This window comes from Neofelis nebulosa, chromosome 10, assembly GCF_028018385.1.
Source record: "Neofelis nebulosa isolate mNeoNeb1 chromosome 10, mNeoNeb1.pri, whole genome shotgun sequence".
Lineage (NCBI taxonomy): Eukaryota > Metazoa > Chordata > Mammalia > Carnivora > Felidae > Neofelis > Neofelis nebulosa.
In genome coordinates this window covers 105,579,124-105,600,108 of record NC_080791.1, presented here as the reverse complement: position 1 = coordinate 105,600,108, position 20,985 = coordinate 105,579,124, and the positions used below count along the sequence as shown (strand labels likewise).

General features: G+C 55.7%; 1 protein-coding gene and 1 long non-coding RNA gene across 9 annotated transcripts in view; one reads left to right on the top strand and one right to left on the bottom strand.

The window, feature by feature from the left end:
- The window catches only part of SYT7 (synaptotagmin 7), a 63,221-nt gene that overhangs the window by 6,132 nt on the left and 36,104 nt on the right, over positions 1 to 20,985 (top strand). For all 8 annotated transcript variants that reach the window (XM_058689247.1, XM_058689245.1, XM_058689241.1 and 5 more), the window contains exon 2: positions 19,510 to 19,613. In XM_058689247.1, coding sequence (XP_058545230.1) covers positions 19,510 to 19,613 — 104 coding nt within the window. The remainder of the gene's footprint in view (positions 1 to 19,509; positions 19,614 to 20,985) is intronic.
- Positions 1,230 to 11,861, bottom strand: LOC131487984 (uncharacterized). Its single transcript, XR_009250037.1, has 3 exons — positions 11,798 to 11,861; positions 2,593 to 2,820; positions 1,230 to 1,800 (listed from the first exon to the last, which is right to left on the bottom strand). It is a non-coding gene; the product is annotated as an uncharacterized LOC131487984 (long non-coding RNA).

Sequence of the window (20,985 nt, the reverse complement as noted above, 5' to 3'; positions counted from 1 at the left end):
TGTACTACATCCGATTCTCTGCATGTGTACGCGCCCCTCCTTCTGAGCCCTGAGAGGAGGCTGCCCCCACCCCCATCTTGGTAGTGGTCCTGGCTCCTTTGATGCCCTTCTTGGAAGCCACAGGAAGCTGGCAGCTCTTGGGCAGGCTTGGGGGGACAGGGGGTGACCTGTTGTATCCATCAGAGGAAACAGGAGGGAGAGGTCTGAGCCCCAGCCCCAGGGGGCTCCCACAGTTGCTACTTGCATCAGAGAAAGGGGAGACCTTGGGGCTTACAGAGAGCCCAGCCAACTCTCTGGTTCCAGAACCCTCAGGAGCCCCAGGAATGAGAGAGCAGGTGTGCCGCCGGGCGGGGGCGGGGGCAGCGGCGGGGGGGGGGGGGGGGTCAGCCCTAGTAGGTAGGGGTCTCACAGTGCTGGTTGATGAAGTGTGAAGCCTGCCCCCAGCCAGGATGGGGTGGTGTGGGGTATGGGAGACCACAAGGGGTGCCTGCGTGAGGCCCCGCATGGGGGGGAGCAGAGAAGAGAGCTCTGTGGCTAATGTGTCCAATTAAATTACTTCAAACCCTGCCGCGGCAGCTGCTCCCGGCGGGGCCCTGGGTACAAATTGGATCCGTCTCATTACCACGGGTGGTGTCAGCGGGGCCAGAGAGCGGTGGCCAGCTCAGCCAGCACTCGGCAGGCCTTCTCCCCCTCGCTCCGCCTGGGCCCCCGACAGCCCCCTTGAGCCTTTGCTCAATCCAGTACCCCCTCGGGTTTCCCAGGTCGTGCACACCTCCTCGCCATCCTGACCCCCGTCCCTGGCAGCCCAAGGGCCCCTCTGAGCCCTCACTTTCTTTCTCCAGGTATGGGGTTTCATGCTTTATAGGGGGTCCAGCGTAAGGAAGCCCCTCTCAGGTCACCCAGCACGTCCTGCGCCCTCCCTTGATAATAACAATAGCACGATAATAACAGCAGGAGCGCCTAGTATTTGCTAGGCACTCTGCACGTGCAGCAGGGGGTGGCTTGCTTAAGCGAGGTCTCTGGGGTCAAACAGCTATCTCTGAATCCTGGCAGAGACACTTGCTGCGCTGTCCCTGGAGCCCGTTACTCCACTATTCTGGCTTCAGTTTCTTTCTCTGTTAAATGGGTATGATGATGATTCTTATTTCCCAGAGGGTTGGAGGGTGAGGCTAGGTAAGGCGGGAAACATCTTTCGCAGAGAGCTCAGCACATAGTAAACACTCAGCCAATGACAGCTGTTATCTTGTCATTATCCTGCACCAAGTGATTGATGTCTGGGATGGGGGTTCCGGAAGCTCCAGGGAGGACATGCCTGCTTCAGCCCTGGTGGAGGAGGAGTCGGGGGGCGGGGGTTCCACTGAAGCAGTGCCAGTCAGCTACCTTCAGAACAGCAAAGATGTGTTGAGTGATCACTACGGGCCAGGTGCCGTTCTAAGAACATGACCTGTGTTAGCTCTTCTATCCACAGATGACTCTGGAAAGGGGGAGCTTGCAGTGAGAAGTTGGCTTGGGGTTCCAGCAAACACCAGCAGACCCAAAGAGCATGAGCTTTAGTCCGGGGCCTTGGGTTTTGGAGAAAGGCTAAGAGCTTGCCACGTGAGCAGTAGGGGTGAGGTGTTCGGTGTGGCGGGGGACAGCACATGCAGTGGCCCGGAAGTGGGGTCTCGTTCAGTTGAAGCAGCACTGAGTGCTTGGACGTGGCCAGAAGGGAAGCTGTTAGGGGACACTAGCCGGAGTTGAGGCTTGGGAAAGGTAGGTTGGGCCAGATTGTGAAGGTCCTGGCATTCTGAAATAGGAAAACTGGATTTTTTTTTTTTTTTTTTTTTTAATTAGGGCAATGGAGAGCCATGGACGACTTTCAAGCAGATCTCTATTAAAGAACTTTTAACTCTGCAGCAGTGTGGAGGGTAGGAGGCCTGGAGCCAGGCAGGTGTATGGAGCCAGAGTCGCAGGTTAACATATCTGTTCCCACCTTTGCCCGGCCCCTCCTGGGTCCCTCCCCTGCACAGGGCTGAGTCTGAGGCACCACACCAGGAGGTCTGCAGCGTTCAGCTGGCCTGGGACCCTACCCTTGGAAAGCTTGTGGCAGGTAATGGGCCGTCAAGGGAGACACCAGGTGACAACAGATGCAGATGGACACTGCCAGGGGACTTCCCTAGGGATCTGGGGCATCAGAAAAAGCTTTCCAGAGAGGGACATAGAGCCAAGGTGGGCCAGTCCAGGGTCCAGGGGACATGGCAAGTGCTCCTGGCGGTTGGATGTGAGCCTCTGGGCCGGGCCCTGGGAGAGCCGCACAGCTCACGCTGCCAGGCCTGAGCTCCAGAGCCCCACCAGAGCCAACCTATCTCCACGGCAACTAGGCAGGCACCTCCCTCTCCGTGCCCACGGCCCCTGGCACAGGGGCCCATTCACAGCAGGACTTGGGTACGCCTTCCCACTTCCCTGGGGCCTCGTCCCAGGGCAAACGCCCTCACAGCCAGCACTGAGTGGCACACGCGTGTTGGTATTTGGGTCCATGTGCACACAAGATGTGTAACGTGCCCCCTACAGCAGGAAGCAGGGAGGCGGGGATGGTCTACACTGCCTACCCACCTTAGCTGGGGACTTGTTCCCTGGGGGTGAGGGTCAGATGGGCACCGAAGAGCATGATGCCAGGATGATCCCTCAGGGGCCACGGCGAGGAAGGCAGCCCAGAGGAGTGGTTGGGCGGGGCTGCAGGTCGGGGAAGGTGGTGAGACAGAATCTCCCAGCAGGGCCTGGCGGGTCCACAGACCCCCTCGTTCTCCACGTTCAGCCTTGCATTTCTTCTTCACAGCAGTCCTGCGAGGGAGACAGCATTGCCACTGTTGTCCAGATGAGGACGCTGAGGCCCAGAGAGGTCCCACCGGGGACCTGAAGTGTCCCACAAGGTCACTCAGTAGAGCAGGGGTGTCAGCTTCACGCCAAAGGCTGGGTCTTGACCACCAGGCTGCACTGCCCGGTGCCCCCCTAATCCCACTAGGATCCAAGCCAGCCCGTCTCTCGACCCATCACTTGGAAGGGAGTGCTGGGAACTGGTGTTGGGACACAGAGGGGTCCCCAGTGCCTCCTTCAGTGCTTGTGGCATCCCCTAAAGCCTTTGTTCTCAGGTCCCTGGAGTGGGGCGCAGCTCCCTTCCCACCCTGTCTCCTCTCCCTCTCGGCAGGCTCAGTGGAAGGTTCCTCTCAGTCAAGGGGAGGCTCTGAGGAGAAAGGGAGGAACCCCTCACTCGCTGCTTGGCACCTGCCAACCCTGGAGGAGCCTGATGAATCGGCTGTGTGTGGCCCCCCCCCCCCCGCCGGCCCCATTCCTCCCTCTCCAGCCCCCGCCTGGTTGGGGAGGTGCGAAGGAAGCGATTTCACAGCCTGTCAGCTGAGACCTAAAAATACCCAGAACTCCGAGATGCTTGGGCAGGGGGAGGAGAGAGCAGGGACCAGGCTGGGGTGCTGGGGGGGTGCAACAATGCTAACTTGGCCAGAGCAGCCCTCACGGCTCGAGAGCCCTAGTCAGACGTGATGGGCAGGGATGCCCTACATCCCCCACCTGACCCCATTTCTGGGTCTTGAGAGCTCCGGCCCTCAGACCCAAGGGAGGGCTTAGTCTCAGACAGGAACCGTGGCACCCAGGCCCTTCAGAGCCTCTGGTCGATGGCTCTTTCTCCCTCTCCACCCCTGAGTTGGCTGGCATCTTTAGGCCGTGGGAGCCAGGCTGGGCCTGTGCCTGCTTCCTTCCTGGAGAAGGTGCCTGCTTCTGTTAGGGGAGAGGCGTGAGGAGGGCAGCGTGGATGGGGGTGCTGGCAGGCGTGCAGTGTGATGTGCGAGCCACCCAGGCACTGGAGGGGGGCAGAGGAGAAGGGGTGTGGCGGCCCGCGTCACTGCCACGTGGCTGTGTGCGAAAGCCTGGCACAGGCCCCCCCTCCCCCACCGCCACGAGGCAGCCAGTGCCCGGAAAGGGGGGCACGTGTGTGTGCACGCGTGGGGGCCCGCTGGAGCTGGCCTGATCTAGGTCCCAAAAAGCTCATGGACACGTATGACCGGGCGGATGTAGCGAGTCCAGACAGAAACTGGGCGAAAGCTCAGGTGCAGGTGGAGAAGCATCAGCAAACACGTGTTGCATCCGGCAGACACATGAGGGTGTGTGTGCTTCCCGTGTGGAAACATGATGGCATGTATGCCCGGGCACAGGAACATGGGAAGACCTCTCTGGGGCCCTAGGCAGGAGCTGGGAGACTCATCAGGGAAATAATGGGGTCCATGGGGTGCCTGTGTGGCTCGATAGAGCACGCAGCTCTTGATCTTGGGGTCGTGAGTTCAAGCCCCACGTTGGGAGGTTGGAGGTTATGAATAATGCATACATTAATTAATTAAAAGAAATTGTAAGTAATGGGGTTCAAATCCCAGTTCTGCCATGTACTGGTTGGCTGTGTGACCTTGGGCAAGTCACTTAACCTTTCAGTGCTTCATTTCTCCGTCTGTAGAGTGGAGGTGATAACAGCACCTACTTCAGAGGGCTGTTGGGAGGATATGATGAGTTGATGTATATAAACTGGCTGGAACTGTGCCTGTCACCGAGTCAGCACCATGAACATACTAGCTCTTATTATCGGGTTCTCCCCTTCAGTGACACAGGTGGGAGCGCCAAGTCCAGAGAGGGCAAGTGACCTGCCCAAAGTCACACAGTAAGTGAGTGGCAGAGCCAGGGTTAGAACCCAGACTCCAGTGCCTTAGGACGGGGCTTGTTCAAATTTAACTTCATGAGACCGCCCCCGCTTTGGACCGCAAGAAGTCCCTACAACACAGAACTGTAACCACATTGGCATCTGGGGCCTAGATTCTGCCAGAGCTGGGCTGGATCATGGGAACTTGGGGATCTGAGCATCTTCAGATAATGCCAGGGTGGATGGGTCCTCAGGGCAGTGGTTAGACGCCTGATTTAGAAACATGCCTCTGATTAGCCTGTGGACTTGGCCAATTACTCAGCCTTCCCGAGTCTCAGTTTCTTCCCTATAATGGAATAACAGTAATACATACTTTATGGGGTTATTGTGGGAAGAAAATGAGATCCTGCATGCAATGCTTTAAGTGACTGGAACATTGTGCCTAACAAATGCTCGGTAATGTTAGCTGCAATTATAACCCATGCAGAATGCTCCCACCCAGTGCTCCATAGATGGTGACTTCCTGGGACGCCCGGCTGGCTCCGTCGGTTAAGTGGCTGACTCTTGATTTCGGCCCAGGTCATAATCTCATGGTTTAAGCCCAGTTCGGGCTTCACGCTGACAGCACAGAGCCTGCTTGGGATTCTCTCTTTCCCTCTCTGCCCCCGCCCCGCTTGTGTTCGCTTGCTCACTTGCTCAGTCTCTCAAAATAAATAAACTCCTAAAAAATGGTGGAAAATTGCTTCTCTCTCAGCCTCTGACTACCCTTACTCCCTTCCATACTTCACAGGGCTTAGACTGCTCAGGGGCAGTTTGCAAGCAGCCAAGACCCGTCTCTGCCTCCCGTTACTGGTTTTGCCCAGAAAGGAACAGGACCCACCACTGACACTTAGCCCCTGAGCCCTCTACATCTGGCCTCATCACCCACTTGGTATATGAACTTGGATAAGCACCATTTCCTCTCGGGTCCTGGCTTTTTCCTTCTGTAAATTAGAAAGCCTGGACCCCATAGTCCCAGATCCTCCTGGTCATGTTGCTGTGTGACCCAGGAGAGTCCCTGGCTCAGCTCACTGGAGGGGGTGGCAGGTTGACAGGAAGAGAGGTCGGCTGGCTTCCCTGAGTGAGCGGAGCATCTGGGGCCTGAGCCGACTGGTGGCCTGCCATCATGCCAGCCCGCACCTGTGGCTGCGTAGGAGGGCATGTGGGCCCGACTGGCTGGGCACTGACATTGGGAAGGCTCAAGGACGATGACTAGAGAGAGCCCTTCTTGGGGCCCTGGGAGCTGCCACTCCAGCCGTCCTCCCCCGCTCTCCTCCCTGTCTCCCCCGGGCTTTCCTTCAGCAATTCCTCCTTCCTCCCTGTCCTTCCTCTCTCCTTCTCCTTCCTGGAGTCTCCCAGTATCTCCTTCTCTCTTTCCTCCTCCAATTTAGTAATTTTGACCATTTTCCAGGGTGCCTCCTTCCTCCCTCTCCCTCTGCAGAGGGGAGATCTCTCCCCCTCCTCTGTCTCTCAGTTTCCTGAGATTCCTCCTTTTTCCTTCCTACAACATGGAAGAAATGTCCCTGTTTCTCTCGATCTTCCTGGCTGCCCCTGCTGCTCCTGAGCCTAGGTCTCTCTCTTACTCTGCAGGGGCATGTCTAGGCCCCTTCATTTCTTGTCCCCTGGCTCTCTCCCACTTCACAGTCCCTCCTTCCCCAGTGTCCCCACCTCTGCCTCCATTCTTCCAGTTCCTTGGTGCTCCTTACTCCTCCACCATCTCCCCTGCCCTCAAAAGTTTCCCAGCCTCCTTCAGATGATGGGGCTGATGGGGCTGAGCCAGGCAGTTTCTGTGGCTGGTGCTGCTATTCAGTACCTCAATAACCCCCCACCCCTGTGAGTTCAGAAAGGGGGTCAGCCCAGGGCCCAGGGACTGGCAGCCTTGCCTCCTAATTAGTAGGAAGTAATTGCCTGGAAAAAAAAAATTTCATTTAGAATGAGACTCTGAGATTCCAATGTAAAGCAGAGCCAACTGATGGCCCCTGGGGACCAGGAGGAGAGAAGCAGCCGAGGTCAGGGTCTCGGGAAGCCCCCGGATCCCTTCCCTGGCTTGCCCCCAGGACCCCAGCCTTGCAGAAATAGGGAGAGAGCCCTGGGCTGGGAGTACCACCATTGTCATCTGAGTTTGGTTCCACTACTCCTTGTGTGACTGAGGGCAAGTCACTTATTTCTTTGTGCCTTAGTTTTCTGTCCTGTAAAATCAGAAAAACGCCTCGGTATCATGAGGGTTGATTCGGACAATGGCTATGAAAGCACTTCACGGGCTGTAAAGTGCTGTGGGAGTGTGAGGCGTTACTGTGTTCCTCCAGTCTGCCCTCATAGGAGATGTGAGGATGTGGAGGGGTGGAGCAGTGAGGCTTCCAGAACATGGAAGGATGGCGAGGTGGATCCTGTGGAGCTGAAAGATTAAGGGCAGACAATGGGGTGTTCTATGGCAGTCTCAACACACGCCAGCTGCACCACCCTGAGTGGTCACCTCACCTCTCTGGACCCCACTTTCCTCATCTGTAGTATGCTGATCATCATGCTTCCTCCCGGGGAGGGGTTGTAGTTTTAAAGGAGATGAAGTCTGCAGAGCTCTTAGCAGTTCTTGGCCTATAGTAAGTGCTCAATAAATTATATTATCTGTATCTACTGTAACTGAAGACTGTTATCTTTACTCCCTACCTGGACCCAGAGAAGCTGTGATTTGGGGTATTGTCTTAGGGTGGTTTTATTTGTTTTGCTGTTTGTTTTTGGAAAGAGGGGAATTTCTACACCCAGTGGGGCTAAAATAAAGCAGTCCCTAGAAACACCAAGCAGATCTGCTTATCAAAGAGGCCCAACCTGTGGCGTAGGGAACAGGAGTGGGGTGAAGCTGTGGCCTTCTTCCCTGACTCCCACTTTCTCCTAGAGAAGGGCTTTAGGCAAGTTTCTCATCTGGGTGGGTGTGAGGTAGGGAGCCTTTGCCCTCAGGAAAGCCTATTACAACCCTTTGTGTTCCTTTTGGTAGGTTTGGCTCTACTGCAGGGAGGAAAAGTGTTTGTTTAAACTGATCTACCCCACCTTTCTGGAAGAGGGAGCAGGAAGTTTAGCTTGGTCCAGGTTGACCACTGGGTTGAGTCTTTGCTATGAACCAGGCAGTATGGTGCCCCAAGGCGGCCAAAACGCGGTCGGACTGCCTGGAACGTGCAGGTTATTAGGCAGCGCTGCAAGCACAGAGCGCCATATTTTCCCGGAATGGCTGAGGGGACGGCGACGGGGACTGTCTGCCACTCCTTCACCCGCCCAGTGCCACCGCGGGGGACATTCTGTTTCTGCTCTAAGCGCAGTACCCGCACCAGCCGCCAGGAGGCAGTTTGGCGGGCCCCACTTGAGGGAATGGGGTATGGCATTTACCTTACCGGGGAGGCTTTTTTTTTTTTTTTTTTTGGTCATGAGTCGGACTGCTAGCTGGGTTCTCAGTATCTGAGGACCTCACTGGGGAAAGGGAGCTCTTGAAGTCGCCTGGTCGCTTCCGTGGCTTCAGCTCATGGCTGATCGGGAGCGATTGGCAGAGGAAAGTGGAATCACTATGCTGCAGTCCTGGAAACAGCTCCGGTTCTTTGGATCCTGCTCGTTAGGGGCAATGCAAAGGGCAGCCTGGAGGAGGGAGCAGTCAAAGGACCGAGACGGGTTTCAGCACCAAGGACAGGAGTGCTGCGACCCGCCCCTGCTTCAGCACCGTGGACAGATCCCAGGGCGGCGCACCCAGTGGCTCCTTCCTAATATTTGTGGTGCAAATGATAGCCCAGAATATGGCAGAATGGCACCTCCCAGAGGGAATCTCAGTCACCCTATGTTCTAACGAGAAGACTTAGGACCAGAGAGTTGAGTTAGTTGCCTAAGGCCACACACCCACATCGACACAGTGGGTGGCAGAACTGGATCCAGAGCCCCAGTGGTCTCTCTCCAACCATTTCTCCCCACCTGGATTTCCACTAGATCTCTCCCTCCTTCCTAAACATCCCCGGGAGCAGCTTCACATTCGGTTCTATCCTTAAGAACCCTTGAGCTGGCAACTATTAAGTGTGCCCTTTCCCCCACCAAAACCCCAATCAAGAATCTGAATCCCAGGATGGAAGATTCCTAGCCCCTGAGGTTTTCATGGCTCCCAGCATCAGGTGGAAGGGTGTCAGGGCAGGACAGGTGCCCTGGCCTGTAAGGAAGGCTGAGACTTGGAGAGCTGGAGTTGAGTCATCAGCGAGAGGAACTCTTAAGTGCTCTGAGATCCTCAAATAAAATAGAGCGCACCATTCCAACCTCAGCTTCTTTGCAGCCGTGTATTATTAATAACAATAAGATGCTGACTTAGGCCAAGGCACAACAATGCATTATTCATAGGAGTAACTAGTGGTCAGGGCCTGCACTTAATCATCACACGTCCCTGATCCTGCCCCTGCTCCACACTCCTGGTGGAGAAGCCCTCCACCTGAGCTCCTCCTTTGTTGGGCTTCTGCTACACTGATGGACATGATCATTTTCACGGCTGCCCAGGTGGCTCTTCGGCTTTGGGATCAGGGTGGGTGGGGAGGGTGACTGATTCTAGGCTAACTCAGAGCTGGCACCTGGTCATGTTCATCCTGAATGGCTTTGACCCTGATGACTTCCAGACTCAGCAGCTCTCTGGAGTCTGCAGATGGTCTTTCTCCCCCTCCCCATCTTTTGAGGCTGAAGACTGAAGCCAGATACACCAGGCTTCCATAAGCCAGGAATTGTGGGAGGTGGGGGTGACTGAGGGGAGGGGTCACCAGGCAGAGGATACCCCATCACCACTAAATATGGCAAGAGATGTGACCCCCTAGGTAAACTCTGGAGCACTTTGTAAACTCTTCTGCACTGAAGAAATGGGAGACATTATTACCAAAGCCATGTTCTCTGCTGGAAGAGAGAACCAAGGTAGAGAAGGCATAGAGAATGCATGGATGAGGCCTTTGTAGCTCACCAGGCCCTGCTCCCTTGATGAGGAGTCAAAGTGCTTGTGGATCCTGACATGTCCCCGTCCAATTTCTTGCTGGAATGGCTCCTGGCCCATCCGGACAATCCTTCATTCGCTGTTTACTCACTTGGCATCTCCTCTGAATTCTAAACCGTCTGCATCCAGCCGGCCTCTGCGGCCCCTGCCAGCGCTCTCTCCCTAGCTCACTCACGCATTATCTGTTTTTATTACAGTCAAGGTTGAGGAGGCTTGCTCGTGCTAAGCCCCTATTTTCAGCTACTTGTAACTTTCCAAAACAATTCCCCTTGGGCCTCCTCTTTCACCAGCCTTGCTCTGGCCCCAGGTGAAGCCTGAGGGGTTGTGGGCGTCTCCTTGGATTTCTGAAGGACACTCAGGGAGACTGTCCGGAGGGCATGGGGGTAGGGTGGAGGACAAGCTTTCCTGGGAAATGAATGCCAGACTCTCTTTCTCCTCCTTTTTCTTTCTTCCTTTTACCTACCCATCTTGTTTTCTTTTTCCCAAGGTGGGTAGCCTGGAGGGGGAGCTTTAGAGTAGAGAGAGGGCAGAAAATTTGGCATGACAGGCAGCCCGGAGCCTGGCAGTTTAAGGTTCAGAATTTTGCTCACTGGTTTTCTGTTGCTTTCTGCCTAACTCTGCCTTCTTCTGACTGTGTGTGTGTGTGTGTGTGTGTGTGTGTGTGTGTGTGTGTTGGGTCGGGAGGAGGAAAGGAAGGTGGGAAAGGTACTGAAAATGTCCCCCCTTCCCGTGCCCAAATGTCCCTAGGGATGGCAGGCTCTGCACTTGTAAATGCCCCCCCCTCCTCACCTTCCCCCATCTCTATGTGCTCAGTAGGCACGTGGAAGGGTGCTTCCTTTGAAAACCTGTGACTCCAGTTTTCACTGCTTTCCACCTCTAACGTCATCACGCAGCCACCAAAGGATAGGAGGGAGGCGCCGGGGCATGGTGTGTCGGAAGTAGTGCAGAATCAGGTGGGAGGAGGCAGGATTAGGATAGGAAGGCGCAGGCAGATGTAGCCCCAACCACCCCCAACATCACTCGGCTTTATCTCGGGAATAGTGGTTGCGCCCTAGGCAGTATCAGAGACCCGGCTGGGCACGTCCTGGGCTACCCCACCCTTCTCTGTTTCCTGCCCACCTGTGTCTAACCCCAGGGGCCCACCCCCCAGACTGTTTGGGGACGTTTAGGGGGACTGAACCTCTCTCTAATGAGGGTGCTTTACTAAGGCTGCGGGCTGGGCCAATGGAGGGAAAAAGGGTCCCCGGGAAGGGTGTGTGTGAAGTGAGTCTCTGAAGCACCAGGAGGAGTAACTCAGGCAGGGCTCTCTTTGGTAAAACTCTGGGGGGAAATTCCTCTCCCTGACGGCTTTTTTATTTTGTGTTCACTCAATTTCTTTCTTCTCTTGGCTCTGTCCTCAGAGTGGCTAGATTCAAGGCTCAGCTCCCCTCGGGTGGAACAAGAGAGAGAACGAGCTGTAGGGTTTGAGGTTTACAGACTCTAGGTGCATCCCTGGCTTTACCTCTCTGCTGCTCTGTGCCCTTGGGCAAGTATTTAACCCTCTGAGCCTCAGTTTCTCTCTTTGTGAGGCGAGCATGAGAGTATTTACCTCCAGAGGGGTGCTAAAGACTGTAAACATGATTCAGTGTTGAGCACACATCGGTGCTGTGATGAAAGGTATTTGGTCAGGAGAGCAAGGGCCTGGGATCTGGGGATCCCCAAAGAGGGAAGCAGTCTAGGTTGGGAGGGTGTGGGGACAATGCCGGAAGGCCTGGATATGGAGAGTGTGCGTGTCACCAGCCAAGAATGCAAGAGCAAGCAAAGTGTGGGGGAAAGAGTCTGTGTGCACAGATTTCAGCATGTCCAGCAGCTTCCCTGTGTCATATCCTGCCTGGGCCGAGGGCTGTGGGAGACCCCAAGCGATGGGGAGACACGATCTTACCCCATTGGCTCCAACCCCCAAGGAAAGAGCATTGGACAGAAGATCAGTTAATTCAAGCTTGGAAAATGACGAGACTGCTGTGAATCCCTGGCCATAAGGAAGGGCTTCCCGGAAGAGGCTGGCTTACCTGGGACCTTGAATAACTTCATGCATTTGTTTGTCACTTACTTACCCAGCCTCTCCCAGGTACCAAACCTCAGGCTACAGAGATGAGTGGTGGGGGTGGGGGTGGGGGGGTCTCAGCCCTCCAGGTGTTCCCAGTTGGGGGTGGGGGTGGGGTGGAGACCAAGTGCTAATTATTAACCCACAATGACGAATTGTCATGGTTATAGGGGAGGCAGAAAGGCATGTGGGAGGGAACGAAGACCATCTTGGTCTAGGGATATTAATGGTAGAAGATGGAAGGAAGGTATTCTAGGCAGAGCAAAGAGCTCGTGCCACAAAGCCTCAAGAGTGAAAGAGGTTAGCCTTCTTGAAGGAAGCAGAAAAGTTAGGTGTGGCTAGGTCACGCTGTAGCCCCTTGTGGGAGGCTGTCACACCCTTGCGCTCAGAGGGCAGTCTCTGCAGCTGCGGTAAAGAGCAGGCTCACATTGCCTTAGTTCTCCATACCTGTTTCTTCCTCTGTGACATGGGGCCAACAATGGTACCAGGTTGTGGAGATGACGTGGGATGGCATGTGTGGCATGTGTGGCAAGCTTCCTGTCTGCCACAAAAGGTGCATGCCCAATTCACGTGAGCTGTTATTTTATGTCGACAGGACCCCAGCATGAGAAGGCAGGTACTGTTCTCATCGCTTGAAGGTGAACCTCTGAGGTCCCAAAATGGGCTTTACCTGAGGTCCCAAAAATGGCTCTGAGCTCAGGGGCAAAGGTGTGACTTGAATCCAGGTCATCTGCCTCCAGGTCTATTCCCTGTCCTGCTGCTCTGCCTCAGGACAGACGCGGGGGGATGGCTCCGTCAGTGAAGCCTCCAACTTCAGCTCAGGTCACGATCTCATGGTCCATGAACTGGAGCCCTGTGTCGGGCTCTGTGCTGCCAGCTTGGAGCCTGGAGCCTGCTTCGGATTCTGTGTCTCTCCCTCTCTCTGCCCCTCCCCTGCTCACGCTCTGTCTCTCTCTCTCTCTCTCTCAAAAATAAACATTAAAAAAAATTTTTTTTAAAACAAAAGGACAGACGGAATTTGAGTAGACGAATAATGGGCAGGGGAGAGAATCGCAGGCCAGAGGAAGTGCATGAACACCTAGGCCACATGATGGCAGAGTGGGCTGGACATCTGCTTGTGGCCAGGCCATTGGTGTGTGTGAGCGTGAGCACAGGTGTCCATGCAAGGGGTGAGTCTCACAGCTAGTGCATGTGTGTGTATTTGTGTGTACATGGGTATCCGTGCACAGGTGTGTATTTTTGCACGTGTGTGAATGAGCACGGGTATCTGTGCAAGGGGTGAGCCTCTGTGGCTTCTGTGTGTGTGCACACGTGCGCAACTGCATGCACATGTGTGAGGTGTGGGCTGCACGGCTGTCTGTGTCAAGAGTGTCTCTGAGGCGTGTGCATGTGTGTGTACGAGCTGTGGGTGTCCATGTCTGTGACCTGTGTGGGTGTGTACCTCCTCCCCCTCTGGGTCCCCTCCTGTTCTCCCCACCCCCCCGGGCAGCTGGGGAGCATGCCCTCAGAAGTCCATTCCCTCTCCGGCAGCTCCCCAGGGCATCCCAGCAGCCAGCAGTCCTGTTTGATTCTGTTCATCCATAAATTATGGCTTACTGAGGAGATGAGAAGGAGTTGGGAGTGGGGGCAGAGCTCTGGCAAGAGACGGGCTCAGGTCTGCAGTTCATACCTGAAACCCAGCCTGGCTCCCAGCTGTTGCCCCACCCCCCCACCCCCCACTGGCCTCCGCCCTCCCCCTTCCTGCCATAGGGATTCACTGATGCTCTTGGTCGTGGTCGAGCCCTGGGGCAGGGATTGGGGTGCCCAGAATTGAGTAAGACGTGACCCCTGGCCTCTGCTGTCCTGTGGGGAAAAACTAGATGTGTATCTAGTTCAGTATTTTATTCAACACTCGTTGAGCGCCAGCTCCGTGGCCCAGACGTCTCGAATACAGGGCCGACGTGGTAATGCTATGGTAATAGCTAGCATTTATTGCCTACTTATTTTGTGTCCGGCACTGTGCTAAGCGCATCATATGTGCTAATTCCTTTAAACCTCACAATTGTCCTATGAGGCCCGTACTGTTATTAGCCCCCATTTACAGATGGGGACACAAAGGCACGCGAAGTTTAGGTCACACGTCGCGGAAGAATAAGAGCCAGGAGTTGAACCCAGAGAGTCTGGCTCCAGAGCGCTGGTGCTTAATCGCTGCACCCGAAAAGAAGGGCGCAGGCGCAGGATGATGGGAGCTCAGAGGCAGGAGAAATTAATTCCCACTGGGGATATTATGGAAGGCTTCCTGGAAGAGGTGCTTTACATCTGGGTATAGAAAAAGCACGAACTGTCAGGCAAAGGTGGCATGGAGGAAGAATGAAGGAGGTCCTGGTGTGTGTGTGTGCGTGTGTGTGTGTGTGTGTGTGTGTGTGTGTGTAAAAGAGAGAGGCTCAAACTCTGTCCTGCAGTCTCTCCCATCTCTTCCTTCCCATCTTGTGTGGGTGACAAGCGGGATACCATGCAAGCACTGAACATTTAACAATATTTACTGAGTACTTCCCATATGTTAGCCTGTCACAGAATATCCGGAATGAGCAGAGCAGATACAGCCCTTGCCTTTGTGGACCCTGTAGTCCAGGACAGAGTGGGTGCTTAATAAATGGTAGCCTCTGTAATTATTATTCTTAGAGGCCTGAGGTTCTTACTCACCCATTCTTTGAACAAGCATTTGCCAAGCACCTGCTGTAGGCCCGGCTCCCTCCTTGGTTCTGGGAAGACAGTAGCGAACAGAGAGCAAGCCCTACCCTCAAGGAGCTGACATTCTAGAGGGAAGACCGCGCATGAGCGTCTCGTCCACGCTCAGAGGCGGGCTGCCTTCTCGAGCACACAGGCTTTACCCTGAGAGCTCCTTGGCTGGTGGCATGGCCAGGAACACAGGCCCCATCCACAGGACCCCGCCGGATCATCTTTAGTTCTGAGCTCTAGTCAGCTGACGTGCCCGCCACAGGCCTGGGCAGAGAGGCAGCAACAAACCTGAGCTTACACCTCACTCCCAAGACACCTCGGGGATCGGACCCGGGAAGCCTGGCTCACCCTGCCGCCCGGGCTTCCTGATGTCATCTGTCTGCCCTTGTCTGTGTCTCAGCCCCGGGACCCAGGATGTCTCCTCTGTCCAAGGGTAGGTTGTGGAACTCGGCCCTGTCAAAGGCTGACGAGGGCTGCAATATTTTCTTTCCCCAAATGTTAATATGCTGACGCTAAGGGGACTTGAAACCATGTATGTCATCGGAGGAAGGGTTAGAAGGGCCAGAGCGGCTTTGCCTGGAGAAGACCGGAAGGGGACATGAGAGCTGTCGGCAAGGATTTGGAGGCCTGTCATGTGGCAGAGGGAGCCGGCTGGTTCCCAGCAGCTCCGGAGGGCAAGCTGGGGAGCGAGGGGGGCCTGGTGGGGAGTTCTGGGGAGACAGATTCTGCTCAGCATGAGACACAGCAACCCTCCCTAATGATGCCTGTTGGTGGAGGGCCTGCCTCCTTCCTGTCACCCACAGGGCTGCCCAGAGGGTTTGCGCATTGCGGGGGGCCAGACTCCACAGAGGCCCCTTCCAGCCCCCAACAGAGTGGCTCCATGCTGTGGGAATGGGTTCGCTCCGGCTGGCAGGCAAGAACCCACGCCAGCACCCCTTGATGGCAATGTCACTTGCTGGCTGAGGACACCATGTCACTTTCGGTCACAGCATCAATGCAATTTGCAGTGACATGCATTTGTTCCACCCTGACTCCAAGGGCTCTCTGGGGGAAGCTGGGGGCCTGGGCGGGGGAGGGGTCAGACTCGTTGCCTGTAAGATGACAGCATCCACCCTGTGCTGTCGAGGATCCTAGGCTCCCCGATCTAGGGGGGTCAACTTTTCCTTAGCAACCCATCTCTTTCTTCAAATGGAACTTTCTACAAAAACCCAAGATGTGAACCAGGGAGATGGTGCTGCCTTGTTGAAGAGAGCTTGAGAGACCATGGCCTCATCGGCTCAGCATCCGCCTCCGTAGCCCCAGAGAACCCTAAGGAACCCTGAGAAATTCCTGAGAACCTAAGAGTTCCAAGGGGCACCCAAAGCAAAGAGAGTAGCCTTTGAACTGGGCTGCCTGGGTTTGAATCCTGGGTCCCCGACCTGCTATCAGAATGACCTCGGACAAGGTTCTTGACCCTCTTGTGTCTCAGTTTCCCCATCTGCAAAATGGGGACAACCGTAATGTTTACTAAAGTTGTTTGAAGGGCTGAGCTGTTACCCCGCGGGGAGCACCTAGGACACCTGGCTCATCATCAGAGGAAGGGGCAGCTCTTTCACAGATGAAGGCATTGACATCCGAGAGGTTGATGGCCTTGCTCATGGCCACATCTGGTTAGTGGCCAGAACGGCCTCAGGCTCGTTTTCCTAGACTCCAAGCCCAGTGCTCATTCTGCATGCCCCCAGAATGCTAATTGTTTAAGACAGGCCCTCCCTGGGTCTCTGGGGACTGTTCCAAGTGTGTGCCCCCTGGCTTCTGGGATTGATAGGCTTTGTCCTCAGGGGCCCTCTTCCTACAGCAGGGGTTGAGAAACAGTTTTGAGACAGCCCTTTTTTGGCAGAGAGAGGAGGTAGGCGCCTTTGAGAATCGCCCCATGGCCAAGATGTATGGAGGGGGGGCGGGGTGCATGAAGAGCGTGTTAGAGCAGAGGAACCCAGCTGGAACGGGCCTCCTACCACAGCACCACAGCTGCCAGAGCAAGAGCTTGCTAACACCCCCTCTGATCCTGCTCAAAAACCTTCCATGGCTCCCATGGCCTGCGAAACACAGCAGGCCCCTCAGCCTGACAGACAAGCCCCTTCCCCATCAGGCCCCACTGACCTAGTCCAGTTCCTCATACAACGTGCTCGACTCCTCTTTATCCCTTCTCCCCTTGGCTCTTGCTGCCTCCTATGCCTGGAATATCCTACCTCACCTCACAGCCATCCGCCAGACCACACCAAATACCCCTTCTCGCAGAAGCCTCCCCGGACAGCTCCCTAGTCCAGCGGTCACCTCCTCATTTGTGCTCCCAGAGCCCTCTGTTTACACCGGAGAGAAAACAAACACCATCAACCTTAATAATAATACCTATCTGTTGAGTGCTAACAATAACCCCACGGGTGGGCACCATTTTATCTTTACTTGAAGACACTGAGTGCTTAAGACCCTCGTCCAAGGCCGCTCAGCTATTAAGAGGCAGAAGCTTCACTCACACTTGGGTCTTTTCTTGGGTACTTTGGAGTCTGGAGCCCCAGGCTGTCTGTTCTGCCACTCACTGGTTCTGGGGCACCTGACATGCTAAGAAATAATTAGCTGAATTCTTTTTTTTTTTTTTAAGTTTATTTATTTTGAGAGGGGTGGGGAAGGGCAGAGAGAGAGAGAGAGAGAGAGAGGGAGAAACCCAAGCAGGCTCTGCACTGTCAGCACAGAGCCCGATTCAGGGCTGGAACTCATGATCTGTGAGATCATGACCTGAGCCAAAACCAAGAGTCTGATGCTCAACTGATTGAGCCACCCAGGCGCCCCGCCCCTCATGATAGATTCTTAATGGATAGTGGCTGAAGAAAGCTCAGTCCAAGAATGGAATTTATCTTATTTAAAAGCGAGTTCAGGGGCACCTGGGTGGCTCAGTCAGTTGAGCGTCCGACTCCGGCTCAGGTCATGATCTCGCAGTTCGTGAGTTCGAGCCCCGCGTCGGGCTCTGTGCTGACAGCTCGGAGCCTGGAGCCTGCTTTGGGTCTCCCTCTCTCTGCCCCTTCCCCGCTCATGCTCTGTCTCTCTCTGTCTCTCAAAGATGAATAAACGTTAAAAAATTTTTTTTTCAAGAAAAATAAAAGCAAGTTCAGCAGAGGAAGGTATAAGGTCACCTGCTTTCCCAGACCCTTCCAGCAGGGCAGGGGAAGTTCCTATGGAGCTGGGGAAAGTGCAGGCCCCTTTCCTGGGACTTCGGTGGCAAGACCTATGGTTACTATGGCTACCACTGTCCCCACTTGTCTTGCCCCCCTTCCCTCAGAAGCCTGGAGGTTAAAGACGGAGGCCTGCCATTTGGCCTGAGAACTTTGGCAGATGTGACCCCTCCAGTCTGGCAGAGCTGTGTTCCTCCACCCCGGGCTGGGAAGGGCAGGACCAGTTCCTTGGTGCCTGCTGGTTGTCCAGGTCAGAGCTCCTGGGTACTGTGTGCCCTGAGGTTGACAGTGAACTGGATGCAGGGACTTCCTGGGGGCCGAGCCTGTGGACCCCCGGACAGGAGGAAGCTTAGTTGGCCTGGCAGGTGGACAGGTGGGGACGAGATCAAGGTGGCCTTTTCCCACAGCTGGGAGGCTCAGGAAGTTGAGAAGGGAGAGGCAGGACCCAAGCAGGATTCTAGGGAGACCAAGTGCTAAACTGGCTGCCTAGAGCACTAGAGTGGTGGCAGGAGGGAGCCCCGAGGCCCCTGAGAGCCAGGGGAACCGCTGGGCCCTTCTCCACGAGGCCCCACAGCCAAGCAAGAGAGACTGGGAGCCCAGAAGTTAAAACCGCAGGAAGCAGGACCAGACAGATACCGTCAACTCTTAATTACCACCATCGCTGGCACCGAAAAGCCCACGCAGGCTCCTCTGTAAATAAACAGTGTCTACTTGTCTTTAGGACGCATCCTAGTGCACACATATTTACAGTGCACGTGTGATCTATGCTGCTCTCTTTCGACTCACTCCCCCACATGAGAATTTCTGGTGAAATTTTGCTTTCCTTGCATTTGGTTTGGGCTCGTGTTTGCAACCACCTGGGAGAAGGCAGGGAGGAGGTTTAATCCACATTTCCACAGGAGAAAACTCAGTGGTTATGCGACTCGTCCAAAGCCACAGCTAGCAAGTGGTGGGATTTGCACAGAAACCTGGGATCTTCCTCCCAGGGCAGGTGTATCACCGTTGCCACTCCTGAAGTATGAGACCCCTGAGCTCTTGGAATGGAAGCTGCCGGGTGGCCCCTGTGAGCATTTAAGACAGGAGCCTGTCTTAGGTGGGACTGGAACCTACAGGGTAGGACCTGGGGCTGAGGCTTGGTCAGGGTGTACAGAGGCCACTTGGGTGGGCTTCCAGCCCAAGGAAAGCTGAGCTAAAGGGAGTGAGGGCTGGTCTGAGAATTCCAGAAATTCCCTCTTTGACTACACATGTCGCTGTTGAGTTTGGGCCAGATACTTCTGAGGGTCTGTTAGTGCCCGTGGGGCAGGTGGCCTGAGAGAGACTGTAGGAACTAGTCATCGTCCTTTGGGCAAAGTCGGCTGGCATTGTGGCTCAGTGTTGGAGGGGATGGAAGAGTGCTGGGCAGGAAGGTTGTGCAGAGGCAGTGGCTTTTTTAGGGGGGTTGGAAGTGTCCACTGAGGCCTGGCTGGGTTGGGGGGCACACTTGGCCTCTCCCTTTGAGATGTCAAGTTTGGGGGATGGTGTGGATCCTCTGGACTCAGCAGAGCCCATGCAGGGAGGGCCTGGGAGGAACGTCAACGTGCACAATTCCCCCATTTTACAGATGAGGAAACTGAGGCACAGAGAAAAGAAGGAACTTCCTAAGGTCAGTCAGCAAGGTCTCGCTGGGAATAGAACTTGAGACTCAGAACTCCCAGTGGGGGGACAAATGGAAGGACCGGGTGATTGTTCTGGGGGGCTCTGAGCCAAGGGAGGGTGGCTGGCCCTGGCCAATGAGGGTCTGACCTGTGTGTGTCCTCCCCAGGGGCGCCCACCCGCGATGTCCTGCTGGTCTCTGCCATCATCACCGTCAGCCTTAGCGTCACTGTCGTCCTCTGCGGCCTCTGCCACTGGTGTCAGCGCAAACTGGTGAGGCTCTTGAGGGCCCGGGGCTTGGGGCCTGGCCCTGCACCCCACCCCCTACAACTACTGGCTCGTGAACCCGCCCAAGGGCGCGCGCAGATGATCCACTTGCCCACGTCGTCAGGCACGTTTCCGCAGAATTTCACACGCATGCACGCACTGCGTTTGCCTGGATGTTGGCCCCATCTGTCTGGGTGTACACCCAGAACCACACACCTAGGGACACGTTTGTGGACAGACGTGGGTCTCAGGCGTTCCACACGCTCGCAACTACACGCACACACGCCCCACCTGCGGCATAAAGAACCTTACGCTTCCGCGCAGACGGAGAATCTAGGCCCCCTCCAACCCCAGCGCCTCCCGCCCCACTCCCTGCCGCCCACTGCCCCACCTCCCCAGGGCTGGGCGTGGCCAAGCCCTGTCTCCTGGCCAATGAGGAGGCGCTTCCCGCCCCGCCCCACCCCCAGCTCCCGCACATCCATCCTGGTTCTTGGGGTTTGTACAAGCACAAACGGCTTCTTTTCATTTTTAACGAGGGCTGGGGAATTAACGAGCAGGATTAGGCCATCAATAAGTAACGAGACCATCAGGAGGGACATTCATCACCCGAAGGCCCCGGGAGGGGGAGCCGGGCTGAGCCGTCTACCCGCCTGCAGCCACCAGTTCCCCAGAAGTGGCTGCAAGGCTAGACGCCCCCCTCACCACCACCCTGCTTCCCCTCCTCCTCCCCTACCCCAGTCCTGCTGTCCCAACCCAGAAGTGCAGTGGGGACTTTGGGGGGGGGGGGGTGCGGTGGGGCACTCCTAAAGGTGGACCCGGAGGTGTCCCAGATGTGGGGACTTTCCTGGGCTTAGGTGAGGAAGGGTCCCTGGCAGGTACCTCCATTTCCTAGATTGTGCACGGTGGGAGTGGGGGCTAGGTGTCACTGCCTGGTCACAGAGGGGCCTTAAGGACGAGGCGAGGAGGGCTGTGGCCATGGGCACTGTGTAGGTAGGGGCTTCAAGCCCCAATCCTATGGAAGGAAAGGGGGCAGATACCTCTGGGAAGGACCCGAGAGGCCCATAACCCAGCAGGTCTCCTTCAGGAAAGGCACAATCAGGAACTGGGAACAAGGCTCTCCATCCTGGGATATTCAGCTTCAGGTGGCTCCTTCCTCTGGGGAGGAGCCCTGGAGAAGGCCCCCTTGTGCCCCAAGTATGAGCATATGCGTAACCTGGGCCCACTCTGGGTGTGGGAGCGCAGGTATGTGGAGACAGGCTGGCTGCCTGCATTGTCCCTGGATCTTCTGTGTCTGCATCTGGGGAGGTGGAGGAGGGGGCTTGGCCACGTGCCTACATATGCGAGTGTCCTCAGAGGCCGTGGGAGTGGCTGAGCACGC